The sequence below is a fragment of the Berghia stephanieae genome, chromosome 9, assembly GCF_034508935.2.
Source record: "Berghia stephanieae isolate SIO BIC M18660-M18661 chromosome 9, UCSD_Bste_1.3, whole genome shotgun sequence".
Taxonomy (NCBI): Eukaryota; Metazoa; Mollusca; class Gastropoda; order Nudibranchia; family Aeolidiidae; genus Berghia; species Berghia stephanieae.
In genome coordinates, this window is record NC_088368.1 from 13658735 (window position 1) to 13674185 (window position 15451).

At 34.1% G+C, this 15451-nt stretch overlaps 1 protein-coding gene across 3 annotated transcripts in view; it reads right to left on the bottom strand.

Annotated features, from left to right (window-relative positions):
* Positions 1–265: 265 nt before the first annotated feature.
* LOC144979726 (ubiquitin carboxyl-terminal hydrolase 20-like) overlaps positions 266–15451 on the bottom strand; it is a 28937-nt gene continuing 13751 nt past the window's right edge. For all 3 annotated transcript variants that reach the window (XM_078926681.1, XM_078926679.1, XM_078926680.1), the window contains exons 11-21: positions 15247–15351; positions 13844–13889; positions 13352–13463; positions 13041–13106; positions 12495–12621; positions 10905–10965; positions 10278–10389; positions 9599–9680; positions 8581–8689; positions 6213–6315; positions 266–2879 (exon numbers count right to left, since the gene is read on the bottom strand). In XM_078926681.1, the coding sequence (XP_078782807.1) occupies positions 1309–2879; positions 6213–6315; positions 8581–8689; positions 9599–9680; positions 10278–10389; positions 10905–10965; positions 12495–12621; positions 13041–13106; positions 13352–13463; positions 13844–13889; positions 15247–15351 (2494 nt within the window). In that variant the 3' untranslated portion in view covers positions 266–1308. The remainder of the gene's footprint in view (positions 2880–6212; positions 6316–8580; positions 8690–9598; positions 9681–10277; positions 10390–10904; positions 10966–12494; positions 12622–13040; positions 13107–13351; positions 13464–13843; positions 13890–15246; positions 15352–15451) is intronic.

Consider the following 15451-nt stretch of genomic DNA (forward strand, 5'->3'; position numbering starts at 1 on the left):
AGGTAACAATAATAATAATAATAATAATAATAATAATAATAATAATAATAATAATAATAATAATAATAATAATAATAATAATAATAATGATGATGATGATGGTGATAAAAATAAGAATGATAATGTTAATGATAATAATAATAATAATAATAATAATAATAATAATAATAATAATAATAATAATAATAATAATAATAATAATAATAATAATAATAATAATAATATGGCCACCAGATTATCAGGAAATAGATATTTCCTTAACACCCCATTGTATTTGTGGGTTTTACGACGCTTACATCAGCTTCAGCTCTTTTCAGTGCCAGTAAAAAAAAGGCGTGGTGCGATAATTGAAAATAAAGATGTGGAGTTGAGAAAAACTTATGAGCACTCAAAAAAAAAAATTAAAAATAGAAAGAAGGGGAACAATCAAAACTGGACCCTGCAAAGACCCTTCCCAAAAAGAAACATTGAAAACACAGCACAGAGAAAAACTGGCTGAATATCCTTGTCATGAAACGAAGCATACCTGTTCAAAACTCTGCAGATTCTCTGCCTCATATCTTATCGATAGTAAAACCTAGCTATAGCCCGACTGCAACTCAACTTTTCAAAGATGTTTGTTTTGGTTATTATTAGGGGTTTTATGATGCTAGGAACAATTTCATGTCAGTTCAGCCCTTGTAAAAAATATTATATGATAGAATCGTCAATAATTTTAAGATCAATCTAAGAAGTTTCCGATATAAAATTAAGACCAAGGGGATGAGTTCCATCAAAGATGAGAGGTGAAACAAAGAGCTAGTCTGAAACCACCTTACAGCCCAACACAGATACCAATACAGCATCTCGACTAAAAGGGATATACTCAAAATGTTTACAAAATAAAAATCATATGATGGAGAAATGATTAACAGGGTAAAAAAACTATAATCTCTCAGAAAAAGACAAATCCACTCATCTCCTTTTCAACAAGACTTCAGGCAGGGCCTTCACATTACCAGAAGGTCTCATCCCAGAACAAGGATACCATATAGGACTGGACAAAGGATCGAGGAAGATAGAAGATATGGGTTTATATTTAGGCAAGGAGTGTTGACCAATGTAAAAACCACTGGCTCAAACAGCCAACGTTCCCTTTTCCTGATAGGAATTCCGCCCACTGCAACCTTCTGACTAGCGCAAACCATATCAAAATTATGCTAGACTTATTTGCTATGTTGCCCACTCTCTATACAGCAAAAATAATCCATGTCCCAACAAGGTGCTATGACGAGAATTTTACGGCACTCAAACCCACAGACTCGAGGCTCAAATACGAGTCACCTCCATATTTTTGTTCTTCTTTCTTCTGTTTCTTCCCTTACTGCTGCCACCACTGCTTCCTTTACTGCTCTTAGCCTCAACTCCAACATCACCGCTACCAGTAGCAACACCACAACTTTCAACAAGAGACGCAGCTGCAGCAATAGCAGCTCCATTAGCTGGGTTTTTACCGTCAACATCATCCTCAAACCCATTGGTAAGCTGTGTCACTGAAGATGATTTAACTGTATCATCTGTTTCAATGGAGCTGCTATAGTTCCCAGCAATGGCCCTGTCCTCCGAGACTGTATTCTCACTGTTGTCCAAAGCCAAATTCTGACCCTCTGAGATTGGACTGGCCTCGCTGCTGATTCCACTGTCCTGAGAAAATCGATTCTGCCGTTTGATGTCGCCTTGGTTTTTTGACACTAAAACAGAATCAGTCGTCGAGGTGAGTTTTGATTCATCATTTTCATTTAACAAAGAAGAGGGAGATAGTATAACAGATGGAGATGAAACAGTTTCTTGGTTTCTAGGTATTGGATTTATCACATCCGATGTGGAAATCACACTGCTGCAGGACTCTACAGTAACATTTTCATTACTGTCATTGTCCTTACTTATTTTTTTCTCAGCATCATCAGTTTTTTCATTGGTTGTAACAAGTCCACCAGTAGGGTTTTCTGATGAGGATGGCTGGTTATGCTGTGATGAATTTTGTCTTGTGATGTTGTTGACATCTCCTGGCTGGTTGACAGATTGAGCACTATTGGATTTAGTTTTATCATCCTGGCCTAAAGCCACTGCTGCTTCCAGTTCAACACTGTTAGAATTTGGTTGTTGCTGTTGGATTTCCACTGGTGTTGGCATCACTCCAGATTTTGGTGAAGACGATGAGTTGTGTTGATGTTGAGGTTGGTTACTGCAGACAGAGTGGACGCTAAGTGTGTTGTTTTTGTCTGTATTTTTATCTACCAGTTTGTTTGAAATAGCGGTTGCTGTATTTTCTTCAGCTTTGACCGAGGGTGGGGTTGGTGAGGAGGAGGAGGAGTTGGTTGTGATAGTAGTTGTGGGGGATGAAGGGGAGAGGGAGGTGGTGGTGGTTGGAGTTGGGGTGAGAGCTGAGGATGGGCTTTGTAATGGGGATGCAATTGAAAATGATGACGACGATGATACAGCTGATGATGACGATGATGTAGACGAGGATAATGATGATGACAAGGACGATGACATTGTAGATGAAGAGGGAGAATTAGCTGAGGTACCCGACGAAGAGGTTGATGCAGAGGCGACGAGGGAGGCAAGTGTTGGTTTGTTTTGTTGTTGTTGTTGTTGATTGGAGGATGATGACAACATCGTTGTTGTGGTCCCTGTTGACACAGCAGGAGCTGTGTTGCTGGTCTTCATGACTGCACCGGTGGAATTCCGAAACAAAATCTCAGGTCCCCCACCGTAGTTCTTGACCAGGAATTGCCACATGTCCTTTGAGAGGTGTCCATGATCAGAACTTTGTCGCAGGACAGGCTGTCCATTACGTATCACAGAGATGTTGGTGTTATCTATGGCTTCAGGCGGTGCTGGTGGAAAGATGTGTAGATAATAATAATTGATTATTATTGTGAACAACAACGAGGATAATATCAATATTTACTTACATATAATTATATGTAAAAACCAAATATAGACCTTTCAATTTTAGAATATCAATGACGCTTTTAAAAAAAAATAATGTCAGCTTGTTACACTTATCATTCAAGGCTGTCCATTAAAGTGAATATTCTTTTGAAAATTATTGAGCCTGAATCAAATCAAAATGTTGTCGCCTTTTTCAGTGCATATTTTTATTTAACAACCAAAAATCTTTAAAATACTGCTGTATTGAAAAAAATAGTTATGCTTCCTGTTTCAATAAATAATGGTGATAAAAAAGTGAAAAAGTAGGGAAAATGTTTGAATGATTCCCCTTTAAGTTTAAGCCCCAGTTTGACTGTGTTAATCCCCATTTTTACAGCAAGAGAGATGATAAACTATCATTGATGAATGAGAAACCACACCTGTTTTTTCCACCACTCATCATATCTCTCATTACCAGTACATTAATTGGGGAAAATGTTATCTTTAAACGGAGGAAATCCCTCCTTCGGACTCAAAAAAATGCAGATTTTTGTGGATCAATGCAAAAAGCAACAGCACTGATAAATAAACAGGATTATTTACATAATGCAATTTTAGGATTCCACCATGCTCAATGCGCTGTACAAAGGCTTAACCTGGTGATAGCCAGGTACTTATTCTTACCCGAGCTGGTTCGGATAAGTAAGTAAGGAGCGCTGGTTCGGATAAGTACCCGAGTAAGGGTGATAGTGCGTGTAAGGAAACAATGCCAGGACTAAGTTTAATGATCATTACCAACCGTCTAATCACTGTCCATTCTCAAAATTATTTGAATTATTTTTTTCTAAGACCAGACACTGTACTTTTGATGCCTTGATATAATGCCCTCATTTTACCCAGTCTGTAACTTGTAATGACTACAACGATGCGCCACATTTCCAATGTAAAATGTAACCTTGTCATTATATGGCCCAAGAGAGTCAACTCAGCCACAACAGACATTAATACATTGATGAATGAGAAACAAGCTTCTATTCTCTTCAACATGAACCAAAGTCAAACTTGCCAACCAACAGTCATTGTGTGACTTCATCTTTCCTTATATCTTACTGAATTATATTTTACAGTAAATATTTTTTCATATTTTCCAAAAACAAAAACAAAAAAAACAAAAACAAAAATTTTAATAAATATATTACATATCAAGAGGCTTGACGAAATAGTGATGTTTTTAAAAAAGGTTTTAGAGTAGTTAAAAAAGCTTACAACACAAATTAGGTCATATGAGCGCCAAGGAAAAAGTAAAATGGGAGGACTAGGTAAAAAAAAGAAAGAAAGAATGCAGCCAGTCTATTAAAAAATAAATAAAATAAAATAAAAAAATGAAATTCCTTTATTCATTTCCCAGGGGAAATTTTTCTTTATCGTCTTTTACAAGGGAAAAACACAGTAAACAGCTACAGTGCAATGCTGCAAAGTGATCTGGTGCAAGGTGACTTCAAAGCCACACAATGCAATGAGGAATTTTTTTTGTTTGTTTGTTGCTTTAGGTCTCTTCCAACACAATTGAGGTTATATGAGAGACCGCTGAAACAAAAAAACAAGCAATCTAACAAAAATAGTACAAATGGAAATAAAAATCATAACCTAAAGATATCATAAGCTAAATTATAAATAACCAAGGACAAACAGGCAGAAGATTTACAGAAAAAAAAATATCCCCTGTCAAAAATACAATCACAAACCAAAGAAGCAGGATAGGCTAGTAAAGAGAAGAAGAAACGACATCACTATCGGATCGTACACCCATGCGAACATCATAGGTATATGATTCAAGGGTGATGCTCCCATCCAACCACCCGCGCAATGAGGAATGAAACTCGATACGCTCTGGGTATGAAACAAAGACCAAAATCCTATGCCACAATGTGTCAGAGGATAGGAGTGGATCAATTAGTTTAGCAGAGGGCAAGATAGCAAGAATTTTACTTCACAGCTCAAGACCTGCTTGGCTATACAAATTACGCCATTCATCATTCACATATATCATACCCTTTTGGTTTTGAGGAAAACCCAATTTTACTGCAGCATAATAGCAAAAAAACGCAGCAGTTCAATAGAACAATTTTTGTGACACGTATCCAGTTTAACTAAAAATAGATTTTGACGCATAACGCAAGACGTGTGACATGACCACACAGATAATTCAAAAGGTCAAATAATTACATTAAAAAAATTATTGGCGTTAAAAAATAAATCACTTTGTTAAATAGTATAGGTGAGTTATTGGGGGCAGTATCATAACAGTATTCCTGAACTACTGCTTTTGAAGATTCTAACTCGTTCCCAATTTGTACTCCCAAAGTGGTGCAGCGGCAATGGGAACTTGTTTGAAATTTCACAAAATGCAAGTGTTCAGGAATCTTATTATAATCTCATATCCTTGAATGAATCGACATACAACAGAACCAAACACTTCAAACAACTGATACCATTCTTTACTCTGCTTCATCAAAAATTGTATTATGATCAGGTGATCCTGATGATTTTAACTGAAACAAAATGCCTTCAATGAGGAGGGTGAGTTTTGTTCCTTAAACTTTTAAAAAAATAACAATTTCATAATTTTTATCTATATGACAATACTCAATTGTTCTCCATCTTGTTCCGACATGAAATGGTAACGAAGTGTTTGATTTGGATATGTGAATACTTTCGACAAAATTGTTCATTGAAATAGTGATTGGTTAGCCTGGTTAATGTTAATCTATAGGGAAAAACTACATGAAATGAACTTAATAATCCAAAACAAATTATAAATGGTAAAAGTATGTCATGTTGAGTGTATAAGAACAAGAAAATAAAAACATAAATGTGCATTTAAAAAATAAAATAAAAACTAGGTGAGGTGCATACAAACAAAACAAAAAACAAGAAAAGAAATTAACGATAGCAAGGGGAGACAAAGAGAGAAAAATAAGATAGAAATCAAGAAAGAGAGAGAGAGAGAGATAGATAGAGATAGAGAGAGAGAGAGAGAGAAAGAGAGAGATAGAGAGAGAGAGAGAGAGAGAAGAGAGAGAGAGAGAGAGAGAGAGAGAGAGAAGAGAGAGAGAGAGAGAGAGAAGAGAGAGAGAGAGAGAGAGAGAGAGAGAGAGAGAGAGAGAGAGAGAGAGGAGAGAGAGAGAGAGAGAGAGAGAGAGAGAGAGAGAGAGAGAGAGAGAGAGAGAGAGAGAGAGAGAGAGAGAGAGAGAGAGAGCAAAAAAAAAAAAAGGATGAATGGTGACACAACATACTGTCGTATCTCTCCCGTGCGAATCCTTCCCATTGCCTGAACCAGGCCATGCTGATGGCAAACACAGGCCCGCTGTATTCATCATCTTGGAACTCCTCATTCAACTTGACATGACAAGCAGATCAAAGAGGGGAAAAAACAAGATGGAACTAGATGAATCAATTTATACGGTAGGCAGGGAAGGGGGAGGGTTTACCAGGCCAGGTGTATTTATGAGACTGATAAAGGGGTCGTTTTGGCTAATTCGGCACAAAAAGACATCAACATTATGTTTAGGAGCAATTAAGTATTAATCAGTTTCTATGAATTAAATCACGACCAAAAATCTAACAATTGAGAGATTGGCACCAAAATAATAATATCACGGATAATTTCTCATGTTAGAAAAATGCGTGATGGACAAGGTATCAAGTTTATGCACACTTTATCAGTCTTTAAGAAGCTTTTCTTGCGATTCTCAAAGTGCCACAGACACTAATTTTCTCAGACTACCTATATATTACATTATTCAACCCAAATGGATGGCAACTAAATAGATACACATGTTTTCAAATTAACTCAATACTCTGGTGTCTTTTCATGATGAACGTTAGAAAATAAGAAAAAAAAAAGACCTTTTCTCACAGCCTGTTTTAGTTTTCCCTCGTGCAAGAGATCCCAAATTACTCAGTTGAAAAATCAACTCACAAGCAACGGTGATTCATAACAGCTTCAAAAAGGAACAAAATACCAAACAGGGAATGCTGTAGGCTCAAAATCCTTCATCAGTCAATAACAAAAGCAGTAAAAATATTAAAACATCACATTACATCCAAACAGATGGTGGAAATTCCGTGTTTGGTATTTTGTTCTCTTTTGAAGCTATCATTTTCATTTTTTGTACATCACTTTTAACAGTCCACAGCTTCTAGTGGTTTAGTATTCACTTTCATAAGTAAAAAGATCAGTGCAGGTCCCAACTGGTGAAGTCAAAAGTTTTTTTTCTGAGTCGTCTCTCAAACCAGCAATAAAGAATTAGCAAGGTCTGTTAGCTCTTGTGGTGCAAAGTACTTTGCAGTAGACCAGTGTCTTAACTAAATGATGACAAGCAATTATGGCTGTCCATTTAATCATCCTACAGAGACTGGAATAAACTCTGAACATTGGACCTAATAGTATAATTCTTCACTGTGCAGATGCTTTCTCATTATAAGCTTTATAATGAGGCCTAAATTGACATATGATATGGGTGGAATTGAACCCAGACCAGTTTTTTTGGAGCTATTATCAGAAGCAGCACATGGCAACAACATAGGGTTAACATATAAAAAAGATTATGTAAACTCCTTTATTGGCAGACATTTTTGACTGTATCAGGTTTGGCAGATAATCTATATCAATAAAAGAAAAAGTAAATCTGTGTGTCGTCTACAGAAAAATAAAACAGAATACTGTTTACTGTGAAAATTAGCCAGTTCATTAATATTATTATTCGTCTGATGCAAGACATTGAGATTCTTGCGATTTAGACTGATTTTACAATGGCCATATAAACATTTTCTTCCATTGCTAAGATCCATGATGCCAGGGTTGCCTATATGACTTTTTGTTGCCAAATTTCTCAAAACAAACTTGAGTCAACCAAGCTTCTATTCTAGTACAAGTCAATGTTGCCAACCCCAATACGAGTAGTGTATATATACTTTTACTTAAAATATCCACTCAGTGGAGGAATACTTCAAGCTTCATAAACTTTTTTCAGCCACGGTCTCCATATAAGATGATTATTTTTTTAAGTCAATAATACTGATCGGGGGTAGCCAGAACATTATGATTGTGAAATTGATTTTCTTTCCTTATGCAAGTATGGAATGTCACCCTAATTTACTGAGGAAGATCATTATTTTCCGATTTAAGCAACACAAAGTCTACCAATATTTCTGTTCGAAAAATTCAACTTACTGCCCAAAATTCATCTTTGCACTGTGAAAAGGTTTACTTATTCTGCAGTCCAAAAAAAAAATAAAAAATACACCAACAAAACTACAATTTAGCAGTAAGAACGTGACGAACCATTGAAACAATTCAGTCTTAAAAGGTACTTTTATCACATGATTTGACAAAACTTTCTTCAATGATATTTCAAACTTTTACATGATTATCACAACAAAGAGGTAGGTTAGTGAATGTTTATTCTTTTTAAAGTCCAATAAAAACTTTAGCATTCCTGTCCACACTACTTACACCAAAAAAAAAAAAAAAACCCAAAAAAAAAACAACAACAAAATCGTACTGAAATCATTAGAGTGGTGATTTTGTTTGACCTCACCCAAATACTACACTCAAGTAGAAAATCATGACATTTATACAATAAGGAAAAAGATGCATACCTTGATAAAAATCTCCCTCTCTGATTTCTGTCGCTGCTTGATTCTCTGTAATTCATTCTGGCATACCTTGCAAGCAAACAGGTGGTTACACACCATCCCCCCACCAAACCTGTAACAAGGAAAAAAACACATCCAAACAAGTAAGCTGACTGAGTAAATTGTCCTATAGAGCCAAAAGGTGTATTCCATTCAGTTTCTGCAATGGTTACTAGACAGAGGACAGAGGCTAAACATTTGACTAAAAATAAATGTTCCTTCTTTGATTTACCCCTATTGCTTACTTTACAGTACTGGCATCCAATATTTCTGTTCTTTAAAAAAAAAGCCCTAAAGCCAATCTGTTTTTTTGTTTTTTTTAATTTAAAATTAGTCTCTATCTACACATATAAAATCAGATAAAGCATCTAGACATTTTTTGATATTTTTGCAAGCCTTTCAGCCAGTGTTAAATCTAAAATTAGCCTCTATCTACACATATAAAATCAGATAAAGCATCTAGACATTTTTTGATATTTTTGCAAGCCTTTCAGCCAGTGTTAAATCTAAAATTAGCCTCTATCTACACATATAAAATCATATAAAGCATCTTGAGACTACTTTATTATTTTTGTAAGCCTTTCAGCCAGTGTTTAATTCAAAATTAGCATGTGGCAAGCAGTTGTTTTTCAACATTTGAAACCAAAAACAAAAAATAGCAATATTGAGTTGTTTCTCTATGATAAAAATGAGAGATTGCCACCAAGAAATTAACAGAGTCAATACTTTGTCCCCAAATGATTGACATGATGACAATCTATTCCTGCAAATTTATTTTTGGTGCCAGGCTCTTGGATTTTTTGGAACATTTTCATAACTGAACCCAGAATTAAAACGGGTGAAAACTAAATCCATCCATGGTTTTACAAAAATACTTAATGATATATTTCATTTTGAGTTTGTGTAAAAACAAAAACAAAAACAAAACAAAAAACGAGCAATTATCACAGCATCAGATCTCATTCGCTTCCAACATCCTCACCGGTTGTACAGAATCTCCCAAACATCCTGGGGAATCTCAGCAATCAAATGGTCCAGCAGTGGTACTTTGGCTGGGGGGACTCCTGGTAGAATGAATAAGTAATCAATAGTGACCTCAAAAGAGAGTGTTTAGAAAAAAAAAATGTTAAGCCAACAACAATAGTTACAATTTGTTGATGGGTGTGGTATAGTTGTTTATTATTATCATTATTATGAACCTCATCACTATAATCATTATTATTATCATCATCATCATCATTATTATTATTATTATTATTATTATTATTATTATTATTATTATTATTATATTATTATTATTATTATTATTATTATTATTATTATTATTATTATTATTATTATTATTATTATTATTATTATATTATTATTATATTATTATTATTATTATTATTATTATTATTATTATATTATTATTATTTATTATTATTATTATTATTATTATTATATTATTATTATATTTTTATTATTATTATTATTATTATTATTATTATTATTATTATTATTATTATTATTATTATTATTATTATTATTATTATTATGATCATTATTATTTATATCATCATCATCATTATTATGACTTTTATTTTATTTCATTTATTTTGTAATTTTTCAGTTGTGAATAAAAGAACTCTCATTTTTATATAACTATGCGTTGGCCTTACCTCCATGCTTACACAGGAAGTCCATATTGGTGATAGGCCCTGGCTCTGCAAATGTCTGGAAGCGGCTAAGCCATGGTCTGCTGATGTAGAACTTTAGAATGCTGGCCCTTTGCTGATTGGGAAGGTAGAAATCATGAGAGAAAACACATTTTAAAGTTCTGCTTCTTGTAAGTTAAAATGAATTATCATTATTACAGCTGCATCATGATAAAAAAAGAATACAATTTTTATCAATTAACCATTAGCAATAACATTTATAATTTAATATTGATCTCATTCCAGTTATCATCATCATCAACATAATAATAATAATAATAATAATAATATAATAATAATAATAATAATAATAATAATAATAATAACAATAACAATAACAATAAAATAATAATAATAATAATAATAATAATAATAATAATAATAATAATAATAATAATAATAATAATAATAATAATAATAACAACAATAATAATAATAAATGAGATTTGTATCGTGCCTTACCCCGTTTTCAACAGGCTCTTGGCACTTTACATTCTTAAAATAATAAAGAAATACTATGAATAAATAAATCAATTTTTGTTAAATTATTTTTTTTTTCTAAAGAGCAAAACAAAATCCATAACAACTTACTTCATCCGTCTCTGTATCATAAATCTTTTGACGAACTGGTTCTATCTTTTTGTTGCTTTTTCTGAAAATGGAAACAAAAATTTTTTTTTTTTTAAATTTTGGGGTGGGATCAAAATAAAATCCTCTTGGCATACAACGAGAAAACACAGAACAAAACTGATGGAATTTTGTTACTTTTTAATGGGTTTACTATTGCTGTAAAATTGAAGCGACCAGTGAAATACTCAATGCACAAGGGCAAAGCGTACACTTGCCAACCAATAACTACAAAGCAACATTTTTTAATTTCATTCCCCAGAATAGAGAAAAACTTTTCACATATTTAAATTTACCAATAAACCTATGGGACATATGTAAACAATTGTCTCAAAAGATTATGCCGGGGGTAAACCAGGTTTTGAAAATTTTATTTAAGACCTAAATTGTGGAAAGTCATATGAATATTGACCAGAATAAATGTAAATTCTCGTTCAAACTTAACTCTCAATCTCTGTAATTGTGAATTGTGATACTAATCTGCCAGGAGCTGAGGACTGTAAAATGTAATAAATCAAAATGAATATAACAGCTTAAAGGAAGAACAAAATACCAAACAGTACATTTCAGGCTCAAAACCCTTCTTCAGCCAACAATAACAAAGACAGTAAAATTTACTTGTGACAGCCGTGCCACATATCTCTGCCATCTGTCCGGATTGGAAGTGATGTATTGTTTTCATTGTTATTGTAGGCTGAAGAAGGTCTTTGAGCCCAAAACGTTCTGTGCATGGGTATTTGTTCTAATTCAAAGCTGTTATATTCATTTTTGTTCACCGTTCTCTGTAATTCTAACCATTTTCCTCCTTTAAATCTAGTTTATAAAAATCTACTCTGGTCAGACATAGCAAATAAAGGCGGGAAGGTCTCATATCAAGGTTACAGAAGACAGGACTTGAATGTCAATGCACACTTCAAGACCTGTCCTACTACTCTCAAAGCATCCAAGATGGCCACAGCGGGGACTCGTTTTTTAAAAGGAATTTGTGCAAATGTTGGCATATGTGCTCACTTTGAATCACTTCGAACCCAAAAAACTCCATACAATTAGAAGCAAGCAATATTTAGGGTGTTTAGATTTTTTTGCTAGGTACTCCCCCTCAATGAAATGTGACCCATTGCCTGAAAACAGTATATAAGAATAAACTTAAAACCAATATGGGTAAAGTTAAAATGACCAGAAATACAAAATTTTTAGCTGTCACCACAATTAACAATAGTTCACAAATATGCCATTTCAAAATAAAATAAAATTTTAAAAGTGAGATTTTACACTGTGCAATATCCACTAAACATGCTCAACTAAGCGCCGTTCCGAGCCGAACCCAAACCCTGGACTTTCTAATCCAAAGGCGAGGGTCGTACCACTATATCGCATAGCCGCATCATGTCTGGCAAACCTTTGAGAGCAGTGAAACCCGATTCTGTTTGAAATTTTATTTTTCCTTTTTAATGTTGAATGTTCCTTTTTAAACCAGAGAACGCTAATTATAACTTCATTGTGTTCACACAAGTCATAGGGTGAATTGGTGAGTGAATGATATGGGAGACTTACCGATAAAACAAGACATAGGCCTCACAGTTGATGACTTGATTCACGTCCACCTCTGTGACATACTGGTCATCAAACTCGTACCACTGGCGGTTGAGGTGATTCAGACAATAAGCTGTATAGTGACCACCTGAAAAATATATGTCAAAATCAAATGAGAATAAGTAAGACAAAGGGAGTATGGTTCAAATAGGGAACAGATGTGGATTCCAAGAGCACACTATCAGTGTACTTAGTTTGAGATCACCTAATCTTCATCCAGACACAAGCACAGGATCCCACCAAGATGAATAAACTCAAACCTTTCTTTTTTCTTGATTATACATATTAAAGCTAATTAATTTCACCTTAAAAAATATCACATGGATTATATATTTCACCATTCCAAGCATTATGAATTATGGTTTTGTTTAAAACACAGAATATCAGCTGACTATGACAAAAGATTACATTAAAAATAAACCATTAAAAGCAGCACAATGTACAGTACAACAATTTTTTAAACAAGGAAATTTCCACTAAAGTAAATGAAAAACATTGATGACTCACCCCCAGCAGTTCCATGATGACAGATGATGGCCACTAGATCATAAGTGGTCACCTCATTACGACAATCTGTGAACATGAAACAAAGGTTATAAGCTGTGTACATTTTTCTTCCAAGTTATATTTCAGTTCAAAGTATACTTTAGGGAAAGAGTAAGTAAGAATACGGATCATTTTCACACAGATCATTCATTCTAATTGTTTTAGATTATTATGTAATGTCGCTCAAATTGGATTTGAATACAATATTAAGCAAAACAAAATTGTGAATTTAGAAAATTGAAATTGAACACAGCAAAAAAAAGAATACAAACCCTTGTCAGCATATGCCTCCATGTTGAGACCTTCCAGAGGGAAAGAGATGTAGGTGCTGATCTTGGAGGAATAGAACTCGTGTCGGAAACGCTTCAGGTGGATGGACAAGATCTAAAGGAGAAAAATTGTGAACCACAATAGCCCTATACTTTTTGTCAATGTAAAAGTTAACAGATTGTTTTATTAATGTTTTTGTATTTTATATTATAAAAACCATATCATTTTATGTCATGATGTTAAAATATTGATATTATTATCATCTAAATATTCACTAATGCTGAGTGTCATTTTTACTCTTACCCGACACCAGCTCTTACAATTTTCAACAAAACAGCAGTACCAGTGATGCAACCAGGCTTTGAGTCGCATTGCATTGCTGAAACTGACTTCTTGCTGAAAACTTATGTCTTAAATTTTAAGCAGATTAGAAAATAGAAGCTTGTAATTTGAGAGAAATTCAGTGTTGCTATTAAAAGATCAAAATAACATACCTCTGGCAGCTCCAAAACCTTGGAATATTTCAATCCATTCCGTAGTCTGGGTAAGAAAAAGAAAAATTAATAAATTCCCATGAGCATGCCATAGAAAACACTGTTATTTTAATTTTCTTCACATCAAATCCAAAGGTTTAATTGTAGATCTAACACTTCATGACGTGGGTTGCAATATGAGTATCTCACAATTTCACCCAATCTCCTAGTACATTATGGAATCGAATTGACTTCATACAATACAAGTCACCTGTTAGACATCCATCCATTGTGTGCAAGTACTTTTACAATAACTGTCATTGCATACAGCTAGATATCAATTCACAGGAGTAGAGGGGAGTAATATGTGTCTTACTCAAGGACAAAACTGCAAAGCCATAGTTTTGCACAGTAAAGTGAGTGGAGCAGGCACTTATGTTGGTAACAACAAGAGATGAAGTGAGTAGAAAAGTGCCAGAGGACAAAAGAGAATAAAGAATTTTCGCGGCAGTGGTGGGGTACGACAACTCCGCCTGGCCGGTGTGAGCGTGACTCCACCGTATGAGTTATCCACGAACACAAAAATATTCATTTCAAACTCAGGTCATTCCTAGAGCTCTCTCTCACCGACTTCTGGAGACTGTGGGTTCACCACACAACCATCGCGAAGTTACCTGGCCAGCAGTTAAGCTTAATAGCCAATTCTCAACACAAACATATAACATAGAAACGATTGAAACATTGAGTATGCTCCAGTGTATGGGGTGAATTTTTAATTCAGAAAAGTGAGTGGAGCAAGCACTTAGGTTGGTAACAACAAGAGATGAAGTGAGTAGAAAAGTGCCAGAAGACAATAGAGAAGAAAAATAAGGTCGCAGGTTCAAACCCCACCACCGCCGCGAAAAATTTTAATTCTCTATTGTCTTCTGGCACTTTTCTACTCACTTCATCTCTTGTTGTTACCATATTTTTGATTTTCATTCTGATAGAAACCCAAAATGTCAACAGCATTTGTCTTCACTGATTTACACTAATGCTAATATTTACACTTCACCTTTATCACTCGCTATGTTATTTTTCCTTTCCTGTTTGTTTAAAACAAATAGGAGTGACATTGTCAGTTTGAATCTCTTGTTCTGAATTAAAAGTTGGTATAAAAGAATAAAAAAATCCAAAAGCAATGATACAAAAACATTATGACATTATGTACTTTCTTATGTGCAAAGGTAGCGTATTTGAGATAAAACTCTTTAATCACTTTCTTATTTAATTATTGTTTATATATATGATTCCCAAAAATGACATTACCATCAAAATCATAATTATTGACACCATCTTGTTTTGATTTACTCATTCAATTGTCTTTTTGATTTGTTATTTTTTTCCCCTTTCTTCCCTTTAGCTTGTTCTAAATCAGGACTTACTTTTTACATTTGCCACAGCTGTACATGTTGTCTCCCTTGAGTTCATCAGCGGAGAAGAAAGCAGCAAGACAATCTTGCAGGGTGACAGTTGGACCCACAAACCAACTACAAAATTATTAGAGACGAAAAGGGAAATGGGATTAAATGGAAAGCACAAAAAATCTCCAGCTTACCATATACAAGAACATTTTTTTTTAATTGGAAG